This window comes from Schistocerca cancellata, chromosome 5, assembly GCF_023864275.1.
Source record: "Schistocerca cancellata isolate TAMUIC-IGC-003103 chromosome 5, iqSchCanc2.1, whole genome shotgun sequence".
Lineage (NCBI taxonomy): Eukaryota > Metazoa > Arthropoda > Insecta > Orthoptera > Acrididae > Schistocerca > Schistocerca cancellata.
The window spans coordinates 625,184,535-625,198,452 of NC_064630.1; the positions used below are offsets into that span (position 1 = coordinate 625,184,535).

The 13,918-nt window shown below is 42.7% G+C and overlaps 1 protein-coding gene across 1 annotated transcript in view; it reads left to right on the forward strand.

The window, feature by feature from the left end:
• LOC126187440 (transcription factor 25) overlaps positions 1-13,918 on the forward strand; it is a 152,458-nt gene that overhangs the window by 81,868 nt on the left and 56,672 nt on the right. The window contains 1 exon segment of the mRNA XM_049928520.1: positions 9,688-9,773. Coding sequence (XP_049784477.1) covers positions 9,688-9,773 — 86 coding nt within the window.

The following is a 13,918-nucleotide window of genomic DNA, read 5'->3' on the forward strand; positions in this document are numbered from 1 at the left end:
ACTAAATATAGTTTTAAAAATTAATATTAGATTATAGTTTGTAATTTTTGACGTGTCTCCTGTACCATAATCACATGATTTGCAAGTGTATGTTATGAGACTAATAAATCACAATTCACAATGATTGGATAGAAGTGAAAGTTAAGAACAAAATTTGTCAATTTGGCCATCATTCTAATCTTGTAGACATTATGAAGCACTTTACACACTTGCATAGAGAACATTGTACTTCAATCCATGGTTTTGTGCTTTGTAAATCATACACTTTGTCAAGCTTATCAAGTGTAACTTCAGTATGGACTTCCCTGCAGTATTATGCTACATGTACAAAAGTGTTTGTATGTTTAGGGGTAAGGGAGAGGGATTACACATGGGTTGGCTTGATGGCGTTATTTGCCCACAAGATTTTATGGGAGGACACAGTAATGTAAGCTGGAGAACGTCAGATGTGTTGTTGAGCCATGCAGTTTTCATGTAGCTCCAGTGCAGGAGCGCAAATAAATCTTTTATGGATAATGGGAAGTTCATGAAGGTGACAAATTCCACATTGCTTAATACCAAGGTTGAGTGCATAGGGAATGAGATCAGGGGGTCCCATTTGCGTGAGTCTACTTGTGCAGGGGTTACGAAGTCTGAGACAGTACATCCTGGAAGCAGTTACAAGAAACCTTAAAAAAAAAAAGACACTGTCATTCACGCACTTCCTATTGTAACATTAACAGCTGAATCAGCGAGCGTTGACAGCCATGAGGGCATGTTTTGACAGCAGTGGAGACCAAGCTGGGCTGCACTAGCTTTGTGGTGTCCTCCAGTAGGTGTTGGCACCCTTCGAGGTACGGCAATTGCTAGCTCTGAGTATGAGAAATCTAGAGTGCGGGTCAGCTAGCCAGCGGCTCAGGCTGTGTGGTGGGAAAAGTCTGGCCATTAACATGAGCCTAGAAGAGTATCCACCATGGCCGAATTGACTGAACAGAGGAAGTATCAAATAAAAACTAAATCCAACTGTTGACAGATAAGCCACGAACATGGTTACAAAGACAAAATTTTAAAGAGTGCGTGGGTGTAGACGGGTCCTCACTTTGAAGTGTAATTTATAATTTATTTAATTTTAAATATTTTATTTATAAAACTACCCTCAAAAAATATCTCAGTAATACCGTAAGCAATCCTTACAAATGTAGTGTTTATGGAGAGACCTAAGTGAGTGCTATTGAATTGTTAAAGTCGATTATTTGTGACTACCATGTATTTTAAATTACAGATCAGAATGTATAATCCAAACATAAAAGTTGAATTATCCCATGAATAAAATAGGAAATATTGAAAGTAGCAGCAGCATTAATAGACAGATATTATTAGGGATGGATGGGGGTAATTGGTTTAGTTATATACACTCCTGGAAATGGAAAAAAGAACACATTGACACCGGTGTGTCAGACCCACCATACTTGCTCCGGACACTGCGAGAGGGCTGTACAAGCAATGATCATACGCACAGCACAGCGGACACACCAGGAACCGCGGTGTTGGCCGTCGAATGGCGCTAGCTGCGCAGCATTTGTGCACCGCCGCCGTCAGTGTCAGCCAGTTTGCCGTGGCATACGGAGCTCCATCGCAGTCTTTAACACTGGTAGCATGCCGCGACAGCGTGGACGTGAACCGTATGTGCAGTTGACGGACTTTGAGCGAGGGCGTATAGTGGGCATGCGGGAGGCCGGGTGGACGTACCGCCGAATTGCTCGACACGTGGGACGTGAGGTCTCCACAGTACATCGATGTTGTCGCCAGTGGTCGGCGGAAGGTGCACGTGCCCGTCGACCTGGGACCGGACCGCAGCGACGCACGGATGCACGCCAAGACCGTAGGATCCTACGCAGTGCCGTAGGGGACCGCACCGCCACTTCCCAGCAAATAAGGGACACTGTTGCTCCTGGGGTATCGGCGAGGACCATTCACAACCGTCTCCATGAAGCTGGGCTACAGTCCTGCACACCATTAGGCCATCTTCCGCTCACGCCCCAACATCGTGCAGCCCGCCTCCAGTGGTGTCGCGACAGGCGTGAATGGAGGGACGAATGGAGACGTGTCGTCTTCAGCGATGAGAGTCGCTTCTGCCTTGGTGCCAATGATGGTCGTATGCGTGTTTGGCGCCGTGCAGGTGAGCGCCACAATCAGGACTGCATACGACCTAGGCACACAGGGCCAACACCCGGCATCATGGTGTGGGGAGCGATCTCCTACACTGGCCGTACACCACTGGTGATCGTCGAGGGGACACTGAATAGTGCACGGTACATCCAAACCGTCATCGAACCCATCATTCTACCATTCCTAGACCGGCAAGGGAACTTGCTGTTCCAACAGGACAATGCACGTCCGCATGTATCCCGTGCCACCCAACGTGCTCTATAAGGTGTACGTCAACTACCCTGGCCAGCAAGATCTCCGGATCTGTCCCCCATTGAGCATGTTTGGGACTGGATGAAGCGTCGTCTCACGCGGTCTGCACGTCCAGCACGAATGCTGGTCCAACTGAGGCGCAAGGTGGAAATGGCATGGCAAGCCGTTCCACAGGACTACATCCAGCATCTCTACGATCGTCTCCATGGGAGAATAGCAGCCTGCATTGCTGCGAAAGGTGGATATACACTGTACTAGTGCCGACATTGTGCATGCTCTGTTGCCTGTGTCTATGTGGCTGTGGTTCTGTCAGTGTGATCATGTGATGTATCTGACCCCAGGAATGTGTCAATAAAGTTTCCCCTTCCTGGGACAATGAATTCACGGTGTTCTTATTTCAATTTCCAGGAGTGTATTTTTACTGATAGCATAATGACACAAACTAGTGTCTGCTGTGACAAAAGCATTATTTGTGACCTAACCATTTAAGTTACATAAAAAGTGCAATCAGCACTAGAAAGCTGGTGAAAAATATGTACAAACTGAGATGTAGTATACGTAATTAGCACTAAGTTTATGGTTTTGAGTATTTTTTGGAAGTTGGGATGAGGCTAACGATTCAAAGACCCTCCCAGCTGCACCAAGGTTCCTCACAGTTTCACATACTGAAGACGGTCAGTCCTTTGCTACCGTAAATCTGTTTATTATTCAGTAAGGTGTTAATGCAAAAGCTGGCCCTCTGAATTGCTTTAGGAGACTACTTCTGATTCACAAGCACAACTATTGCTTGCAGCTTTACTCCTCCATGGCTATCCTGTTCGTGTCGAGGTCCATCGAACACTGAATTCTTCCCTTGATGTTATTTACACTAGGCTGCTCGATGGTCTGACCGAGGCAGAAATGTAAACATAGGTCTCTGATCAGGGTGTCATTGCCAACCATCGGGTGATGAAAAATGTGGACGCATCGAACACTGAATTCTGCCCGCGATGTTATTTACACTAGGCTGCTCGATGGTCTGACCGAGGCAGAAATGTAAACATAGGTCTCTGATCTGGGTGTCATTGCCAACCATCGGGTGATGAAAAATGTAGACGCCTCCTTGGTGCCCACATGCACTCTCTTTCTCACTTTTGATAGAGTGGTCCTTCCGTCAAAGATCAACACAGGTTTGGAGTCATTAGTCAGGCCATATATTCCTAATGCAATTCGCTGCTAAAAGTGTCATCATTACAATCACACTTGAGAGCCCTGTTGACACCCAACAAATGTGTAACCTGTGGTAGGGATGCTCACGAGGGCGATTGTCCGCCTCCTTTTCTCCTCTGCATCAACTGCAGTGATGATCATGCTACCTCCTCCTGCGATTGTTCTGTGTATCTTGATGAGCGGGCTGTCCAGGAGATCCGGGTGAAGGAAAAAGTGCCTTAATCGGTCGCTCACAAATTGTTGGCTTGTTGAAACCCTGTGTTCTACCGTCTGGCACCTACAGTAGTGTTCTTGCTACATCTCGCTCCATGAAAGACGTGGCCCCACAGACATGCGACTTCAAATTTAACACCGCTTTTGTGAAATCTCCGGATGTCATAGTAGCGTCCTCATCTCCTCATCCAGCTGTGCAACACGCCACCAAACTCTTGCCTCATGGGGTGAAGTCACCTCCTACACAACAGTAGGCCAGAAAGGAAAGGAGGAGTACTTCCCTGAAGACTTCCTACGTACCTCCAGCCAACCAACACACTTGAGTCCTCCTCTGCTAACTGGAGAGGCTCGAAGAAGTCAAACAAAGGCAAACGGTCTCCTTTGCCGACTCAAAGGTCCTCATAGAAGGTGTCATCACGTGACGCCCTTATCCAGCTGCCCTCTGTGTTACCAGTGCAAACCACCAACCGTTTTTCTGCCCTGGACTCTGCTGACCAACAGCAAAAGAATGCCAACACTTCTGTAGACCTCACGGAGCAGGATCCTCCTGCCTCTGTGCCCTGTAGCAGTTAGTGTTCGAATGCTGGTACTTGGCAGTTGATGAGGTGACACCCCTAAATTATTTCCTCATCATGACTCTCCTCCAATGGAATGTTTGCAGCCTTTGATCCAACAAAGAGGATTTACGGCTGCTCTTAGAATCACAGCGTCCATTTGTTCTCTGCCTTCAGGAAACAAAGTTGCATCCTCACAACTGTTTTGATCTCTTGGTATTTTCCCAGTCCGTTCTGACACCCCCCCCCCCCCCCCCTCCCCCAAGATCAGCATTCCATCTCATGGGGGAGTTGTGCTCCTCATACAGGATGATATCATAGCCAACCCATCTCCCAGACTACCAGCCTTCCAGCTGCTTCAGTTTCCCTTTTCCTTCCTGACTTTACCTTTTTCCTTTGTACTGTTTACATCCTCCATCATTCGATGTCAGCAGGGCAGAGTTCCTCCAGCTTATTGGGCAGCTATCCCACCCCTTTGTGCTGCTTGGTGACCTTCATACGCACCATCCCCTTTGTGGTTCTCCCAGAACCTGTCTGAGAGGTGCCCTCTTGGCTGAAATCCTTAATCGACTTAATTACTTCTGCCTTAACACAGGAGCATACACTTTCCTTGCAGACTCCACACACAGCTATTCCCATTTGGTCCTATCCTTCTGCACTGCCCAGCTTGCCCATTGCTCAAGTGGTCCATCCTCTCTAACACACACTCGAGCGATCATTTCATGTGTGCTATCCATTTGTGGACTCTTACCCCACCTCTGTGCACACCCAAATGTCAGCTTACTAAGGTGGACTGGAGGCTTCAGTGATCAACATTTTCTCAGTTGTGATGACTAGGTAGAATATCTTACAGACATTATCATTACTGCTGCAGAACAATCCATTCCTCCCGTTCCCTTGGTGGACTGATGCATGCCACAATGCAGTTCGTGCATGGGGACGTACTCTCTGTTTTTTAACCAACATCCTACGATGACAGACTGCATTCGTTATAAACAGATGCGTGCACAGTGTCATCGCATTCTTCAGGATAGGAAAAAAGCTAGCTGGATTTCATTCACTAGTTCTTTTAACAGTTCCACTTCCTCTTCTATCATGTGGGCCAACCTCCAATGGCTCTCTGGGACCAAGATCCATTTCCCAATTTTTGGGCTGACAGTAGCAGATGATGTTATTATGGACCCTGTTGCTATATCCAACACCTGAGGCCTTCATTTTGCAGAGATTTTGAGGTCCTTCCAGTGTCACCCTGCCTTTCTCCTTTGGAAACAAGCGGAGGAGGCTCAGCTATACCCTTCTCAGAATTGTAAGTGCTACAATGCCACCTTTACTATGAGGAAGCTAGATCGTGCTCTCACTTCATCCAGCTCCTCTGCCCCAGGGTCGGACACTGTTAACATTCAGATGTTGCAGCACCTTTCTCCTGCAGGCAAACTCTTGCTGTTTAATATGTATTACCACATTTGGGCAGAGGGCATGTCTCCCAGACACTGGTGTGAAGCTACTGTCGTACCCATACCCAAGCCTGCTAAGGACAAACACCTTCCTTACATTGTCCACCCATGTCGTGAATAGCTTTCTGTGGGAATCCCATACTGTGGCTGTGTTTTTCGATTTGGAGGAAGCCTACAACACCTGCTGAAAGACTGGTATCCTCTGTACTTTCTACAGGTGGGGTTTCCGTGGCCACCTGCCCCATTTCCTTCAGGCATTTTTAAAAAACTGAGTTTTCAAGGTCCGTGTGGGTTCTGCCGTGTAGGACACCTATATCCAGGAAAAGTGTGTGCCTCTGGGTTCTGTCCTGAGCGTTGTCCTCTTTGCTATCGCGATTAACCCTGTAATGGCCTGTCTCCTGCTGTGCATCTCTGGCTCCCTCTTTGTTGATGATTTTGCTACCTATTGTTGCCCCCATGGACTTTTCTCATTGAGCGGAGTCTTAACCCTTTCAAGGATAAAATTCATTTCTTACAGTGTTTTAATATATTAAGGTGGCAATGGTTTCTTTTCAATTTCATTATTACACTTTCACCACCAAAATATTTTTTAGTTCTCCATTTTCTTCACAATACAAAGTGGGGCAGGTATGTCCCACGAACCAATACGAGATACCTTATCTGTTGACTGAGTGATTTTGTAATTTTCTTTTTTAGACATAAACAGGATTTTGCAGGGAATAAAATAACTACAAATTATACATGCATGCAATCAGAGGTAGGAGATCAATATGTAAGTGATTCTGACAGTGACTGGGGTCACTGTCAGAATCACTTATGTATTGATCTCCTACCTCTTCAATGTTTATAACAGATGCATTATGTTCAGCCTTTTCATCAGAGTCCTCAGCAGCGAAAATATCAAGAAAGACATTCGCAATTCTACTGTTACTGTTATTTGCTATTTGTGAAACGTCTGAACTATCACCTGCTGTTGTATCTGCGAAATGGGAATGATAATTCATTAGTAGCAAGCCGTAATTGTATTATTTTCAGTGCAAATTAATGAAAAGGAATTAAGCAGCATCATGTTATATTTCAAACCGATAAATAATCTTACAAATAAGGTCTGCTGGGACACGTGTGTCCCACTAATTTTATTTCAAGTGTAAAATAATACAGTCGCTGGTAAGTACATTTGACAGTGTATTTGTACTAAAAATGAATATTACATTAGTAATAAGATGAATTACTTACTTCAGACATCTCTATAAAGTGAGAAATGATGAAAACTGAGGTATGACACAAATCAGTGAAGTTGCAGTGGCCATATGCATGCGCCAATCAACGAAAGTAGTCATAGCCTCCTCTGGTGCCTGTGCAGTGCAGTCCAGATTTTTTTTCTTAGGTTCATTACAGTCCTCCCTAGATGGCAGAAACTTGCAGAGCAGGATAATATATATCCTGACACTCTAATTTGTGCTCAAAGTTAGTGGGACATATATGACCCATCAATCACGAAAGGGTTAAACGATGTCTTGATCATCTTTACTCATGGTGCATCAACAATGGCTTTCATTTTTCCACTGACAAATCCGTTTGTATGAATTTCTGGCAGTGCAATTGGTTTCTTCCACCATCTTTATATCATGGGCCTGTTGCTCTTCCATTCATTGAGACTATGAAGTTCCTGGGGCTCATGCTCGATAGGAAATACTCCTGATCCTCCCATGTATCTTAACCTGGCAGCCTGCTGTATGCAGTCCCTCAATGCCCTATGTGTCTTCAATTGTACTTCCTGGGGTGCAGATCGAACCACCCTCTTCCGATGGTTCTGGTCCCTTGTCCATTCAAAACTAGACTATAGGTGTTCTGTTTATGCATCTGTATAGCATGTCCACCCCTCTTATGCCGTTCTATTGCTATCCACCATCATGACATCCGTTTGACCACTGGCGCCTTTTACACTAGCCCGAACTAAGTTGCCAGCCAGAAGCTGCCGAACTACCACGGTCCTACCGCTGTGACTTTCTCCTTAGCAGATGTGCACGTATGCCATGCATGGCCACCCATCCTACGCTTCCTCCTTTGATGACTTTGTTGATTGCCAGTACTGGGGCACATCCCTCTTCTCTGTTACCACCTGGAGTTCGCTTTTGGCTCTTGCTCTGGCAGCTTAACTTCATACTACCCGCCACTTTCCTGAAAGGTGCGAACTCTTCACCACCTTGGCTTCATGTGATGGCCCGTGTTCACCTTGGCCTTCATTCACTTCCTAAGTATTATACTCCAGCCTTGCTTTTGCGGCTTATATTGTACTACCTTCCCACGGAATTTCGTATTGTACCTGTGTGTACACTGATGACTCTCGAACTGACCATGGTGGTGGGTGTGCCTTTGTCATTGGCACCAATGTTTTTCAGTATTGCTTCCAGAATACAGCTCAAAAATTACAGCACAAGTCTTTGCCCTGTACCAGGCCACACAGTTAGATCCAGCGACACAGGCTTTTCAGTTGTGTTATCTGCTCCGACTCTCTGTGCCCTTCAAATGTGTGTACTGCTCATCGTCCATCCCTTAGTGCAACAGTTACAGGAAAGCTGTCACTTGCTTGCTAATAATGGAATCACTGTGGTGTTCATGAGGATTCCCAGTCATGTCGGTCTGACAGGAAATGAGGCTGCTGCCAAGGCTGCAGTCCCTGTACTTCAGCTCGCTAGTTCTTATATTCCCTCTGATGATCTCTGCATTCCTTTCATGAGAACAAGCTCCAGGTTATTAAGCCTCTCTCAACTGTATGGATGACCTAATCTTGTCCCTCTCGCTGCAAGATCATTTTAACTAGATAGTGTATTGTGCACTGTCTCTTTAGTCATCATTATTTGTTAAATGGTGCTCCCCCACCACTTTGTGCACAACTTTTGACTGTCCTCCATTTCCTGACGGAATGCCTTTTTTTAACCGCTTATGTTCCCATTTGTGTTGTCCATCTGAGTTATCGGCTGTCTTAGTGAATGATGGGCAGGCTGTCAGCTGAGTTTTACTTTTTATCTGTCATAGCAATATGGTGAAAGCCATTTAATTTTTAGTTCTGGACCTCCGTTTCTCTATGGCGTATTTTATATATCTTTCTCCATGTCCATGTTTTTAGCTGTCTTCTTTTCTGTTGATTGGGATTGATGTATAGTTGTTTTTAACTCCTCTCTTTGTCTTTGTGTCCTACACTTTTGACATGGGCATGTATGACCCTAGTTGTTTTTGTGCCATAAAAGAAAATAAAACCATGAAATAAACTAACATTTGCGTCAAGTTAAAGCTCTCTAGTTGCGTAAGTATCAGTTGAAAGTATCATGAAATTATCTTAAGTACCCATGTGCTGCTCACACTCTGGATTGCCACTGTGAAACTAAGTTCAACACTTGCTGGAAACTACCCAGACTCACCAAACCAATGTTCAGAGGAACAGACTGAAGATGGAAAAGCCTGCGAGCAGAAGACCACCTATTCACACCATGGAGACCAGACCAGACCATGCTAGTCATGTACATAACTTGTTATGAAATTATGTTAAAAATGACTATCTTTGGAAATACATTGTTTTTCTTACAACGAAATGTATTAAAACAAATCCCCAGTTGTTTGTTAAGGAAAAAAATGTAGTGAGTAATTGCAGTTGACGTCTCTTTCATTGTAATAATAGAAAACTGTGTGTGTGTGTGTGTGTGTGTGTGTGTGTGTGTGTGTGTGTGTGTGTGTGTGTGTGTGTGTATTGTTGTTAAGTTCAGTCCAAATAGGCAGACAGTCAGTATATATGAATGTTAGTTAAATAAAATTCTGTGCATTTTGTGGTATCTTTTACACTCCAGATTTTTGTTCAGTAGGAGGAGAGGTCATGGGCGAACGTATATAAAACAGCCATTGTTAATTAAGCCAAGAGAGAACTGGTTGCCTATTACTAAAACAGGTAAGAACATTCTATACCACATATTTTTATAAGTACTCAGTTAGTGATTGTAAAATATTGTTGTACATGTCTGAGATGTTTTATACTGGGTTGGCAAAATGTAATGGACCACATCTGTGTCAGATGTTTGATTTAATAGTTTTAAATAATTGTTATGTATTATGCATTATTTAGTGTGATTTATCTGGCATTATTTTTATTAATTCCATAATTGATTGATCACAAAACGTGTAGTTGAATGTTATAGCAGTTTTGACGATTTTAAAACAGTGAGTTCAAACAGCGGTTTAATTACAGGCAAAAAATTTCGTATTTTGTTAGTGTCCATTAAATTTAGCATTTAAGTAATAATGCAACTACACAAATACCAAAGGTGACAAAGCCAATGCAAGATCAAATAGGTGATCAGAAAGAGATGCATAAACTAATCATGAAATCAACTGAGAAGCATTCAGTGATGGATGACACCTTGGAAAAGGAAATGCAGGAACTAAATTCGAAATGGATAAGCAGGTGGAGCATGGAAGAGAGATTTGAAGCAATGAACTAGAAAACTAAAGAAATCTCAGAGAAAGAACAACATGTGCTTCAAAAATATCGGCACTGAAATAGGCAACATGTTATGAGCCATGATAGCTTTTAATCGGCAAGATAGCTGGCAAGGAAATTTAAAACAGGGGTGTAAGTCACCTGCAGTATGAATTGGTTGAAGAAAGCTGTCCCAAAAAGCATTGCAGATTGTGTGTATGCAGCATATTAAAAAAAAATTCCAGATGGCCCACTAATTGGCAAGAGATTTGAAATCAGTTCATTAATGGAGAAAGCAGAGGGGTAGCAGTTAACAGGACAAGGTATTTGGCTGTGATTAAATTGTGACTGATATGCTGAAAGTTGGAAGCAGCAGTGGTCTCTCTCTTAGACCTGCATAAGAATGTTCAGGTTATAGTGAGGTGGCCTGACGAGTGGTGTGGATCAGTCTTTGCACCCAGCTAAAAAAAAAAAAAAAAATAATGATGTGCTCATCCACAGGCTACAGCAGTTGCAGAATTGTTTCATTGATCTGACATTTCAGCAAAAGTATTGCTTCAGTGAGTGGCTAAAAGATATTCAGATGCTGTAAAAATAAAGTAGGTTTGTGCCAAGGCAGAATACCGAAGAATGGATTCTCAGCATCTGGAAAGTTTTGAAGAATGGCAGAGTGTTAAGATATTCAAACTTATCGTCACTTTGTGTACTATAAGCAAGCTTTTAAAGCAGTGGAAGAAGAATGTGGATCATATTGTGGGAGATGAGTTACAAAATCTATGAGGAAACTCAGTAGGGGCCCCTTCTGAACTGAGATCTTGGGTCTGTGACAGCCATTCCAGTGTGTCAAAGATGTACCTCCTCTGAACACGCCATCAGGCATGTTGGGCAGTTATAAAAGATTGAGTACGAATTGTTGCCTTTAAATCACCAATGACTCAGGACTATGTATATTTCAGATCTGATTCCACCAAACAAGGTCGTTGAGTGGACATCATCAGCTGTCTGGTGACATTGTGAATTGTAACTATAATACTGCAACAAGATAGAAATTTACTTCTATTAATGTTGACATAACAACTTATTCTTGGCCACTTGGACATTGAAATCAGCAATCAGATGGTGGTATGAGTACTTGCCTCTTAGCTTCTCATTGCCTTTATGAGTATTAGATGCATTCGAAGATTGTACTGCTCATTAACATTGACTAATAATCCATTTAGATAACTCTGTATTTTTGTACTCTGATCTTGGCATCATCACCATGTGTGTTAGGAAACAAACCAATTATCTGTGTTAGTTTACGAAGCTGACATTTCCTAACAATAAGAGAAATGACAGCAGGCGCTGTGTCTCTGCACCAACCACCTAAAGAATACCAAAATTGCTATAAAAGCTTATTTAATTATAATTAACATTTGAACAGAAGCCAGTTCCATTGCCAAATCTTGGCTCTATAATGACTCTACTGACAATGAACCATTCATAAACAACACTCTGTTAAAGAGAAAAGAAAACAAAATTAACACCATTCTTTAAGGAAGAAATTGATCATTCCAGTGACCCAGTTCATACAAAATCCCGTACTAGACTCACCGTATGTTTACATTACACAAACATACATAAACGTACAAATAAATAATTATAATCAAACGAATGCAGGTCCCACTCTACGCCCCACTTTCTGAAAATTAACTTACCATAAAAGAAAACAGAGCAATGAAGATGCACAAAATCAATCTTTAAATATATATCTGCCAATGCAGAACTCTGCCTGCAAACCACATTGTAGAAAACTGTCGTCTTCAGTCCTTTCTGTAACGTTAATTTTGTTACTCACAGTCTTTCCATCATATTTACACTGGAATCATTATGATTCAGTTCATTCACCCATCAGTTGCCATTGCTCCCTTAGTCATTTAATCAGCATAGCTATGTAATGTTTTGTGTGAAAATAGACCTGGAAACTACTACTTTCTGGTCTAGAATATCTTGAAAAAATGTTTGTGTGCGCTGCCTGCTGTGCGGTTGCAGCTACAATAGAACTTCTCATTGCAGGAACACATTCATTAGCAATAAACATTTACCCTTCAGCCACCAGTTCCTATTATGTGATTTGTTACTATAGCTTCCATGTAGACGACTTAATGTTTAACAAGTCAGCACACATATTGTCCAATTTCTTACATATTAGGTTGGTATATAAGTTTGTGACATTTTTGTTTTGTCTGTTGGTGTTCCGGTTGCTGTGGATTTATCTGTCTATTGTCATTGTTTGTTTATAGTTCACTGTTGCTATTTGAGTTTACATATTGTCATTTTGTAATTTGGAGATAATGTGTGAAGCTGTGGACACTAGAAAATGGAGTGCCAAATAGAGAGATCGGAACATTTCCAACCTATTCTTCTGTTCAGCAGAGGGGTGACAGCAATAGCGTCACACAGCAACATTTATACCGTGTATGGCGATAATGCCATTGAACAGAGCACTGCAAGAAAGTTGTTTTCTCATTTTATAGAGGATTATTTTGACATTAGTGACACTCTACATTCAGGAAGACTTTTGGGGTTTGATGAAGATCATTTAAATGAATTAATCACAGTGATCCACATCACTGTACTCAGGAACTGGCAAATGTGATCATTTCACCATAACGCGACATTTGTATGCAATGGGGAAGGTTCTAAAATTGGGTCTAAGGGGTGGTGGTGGTGGTGGTGGTGGTGGTGGTGGTGGTGGTGGTGGTGGTGGTGGTGGTGGTGCTCTTCAGTCCTGACACTGGTTTGATCCAGCTCTCCATGCTACTCCATCCTGTGCAAGCTTCATCATCTTCCAGTACGTACTGCAGCCTACATCCTTCTGAATCTGCTTAGTGCATTCATCTCTTGGTCTTCCTCTACGATTTTTACCCTCCATGCTGCCCTCCAATACTAAATTGGTGATCCCTTGATGCCTCAGAACATGTCCTGCCAACTGATCCCTTCTTCTAGTCAAGTTGTGCCACAAGTTCCTCTTCTCCCCAATCCTATTCAGTACCTCCTCATTAGTTATGTGATCTACCCACCTAATCTTCAGCATTCTTCTGTAGCACCACATTTCGAAAGCTTCTATTCTCTTCTTGTCCAAACTATTTATCGTCCATGTTTCACTTCCATACATGGCTACACTCCATACAAATACTTTCAGAAACGACTTCCTGACACTTAAATCTATACTCGATGTTAACAAATTTCTCTTCTTCAGAAACGCTTTCCTTGCCATTGCCAGTCTACATTTTATATCCTCTCTACTTTGACCGCCATCAGTTATTTTGCTCCCCAAATAGCAAAACTCCTTTACTACTTTGTCTTATTTCCTAATCTAATTCCCTCGGCATCACCCAACTTAATTCGACTACATTCCATTATTCTCGTTTTTTTTTTTTTTTTTATGTTCATCTTGCATCCTTCTTTCAAGACACTGTCCATTCCGTTCAACTGCTCTTCCAAGTCCTTTGCTGTCTCTGACAGAATTACAATGTCATCGGCAAACCTCAAAGTTTTTATTTCTTATCCATGGATTTTAATACCTACTCCTAATTTTTCTTTTGTTTCCTTTACTGCTTGTTGACCATGGCACA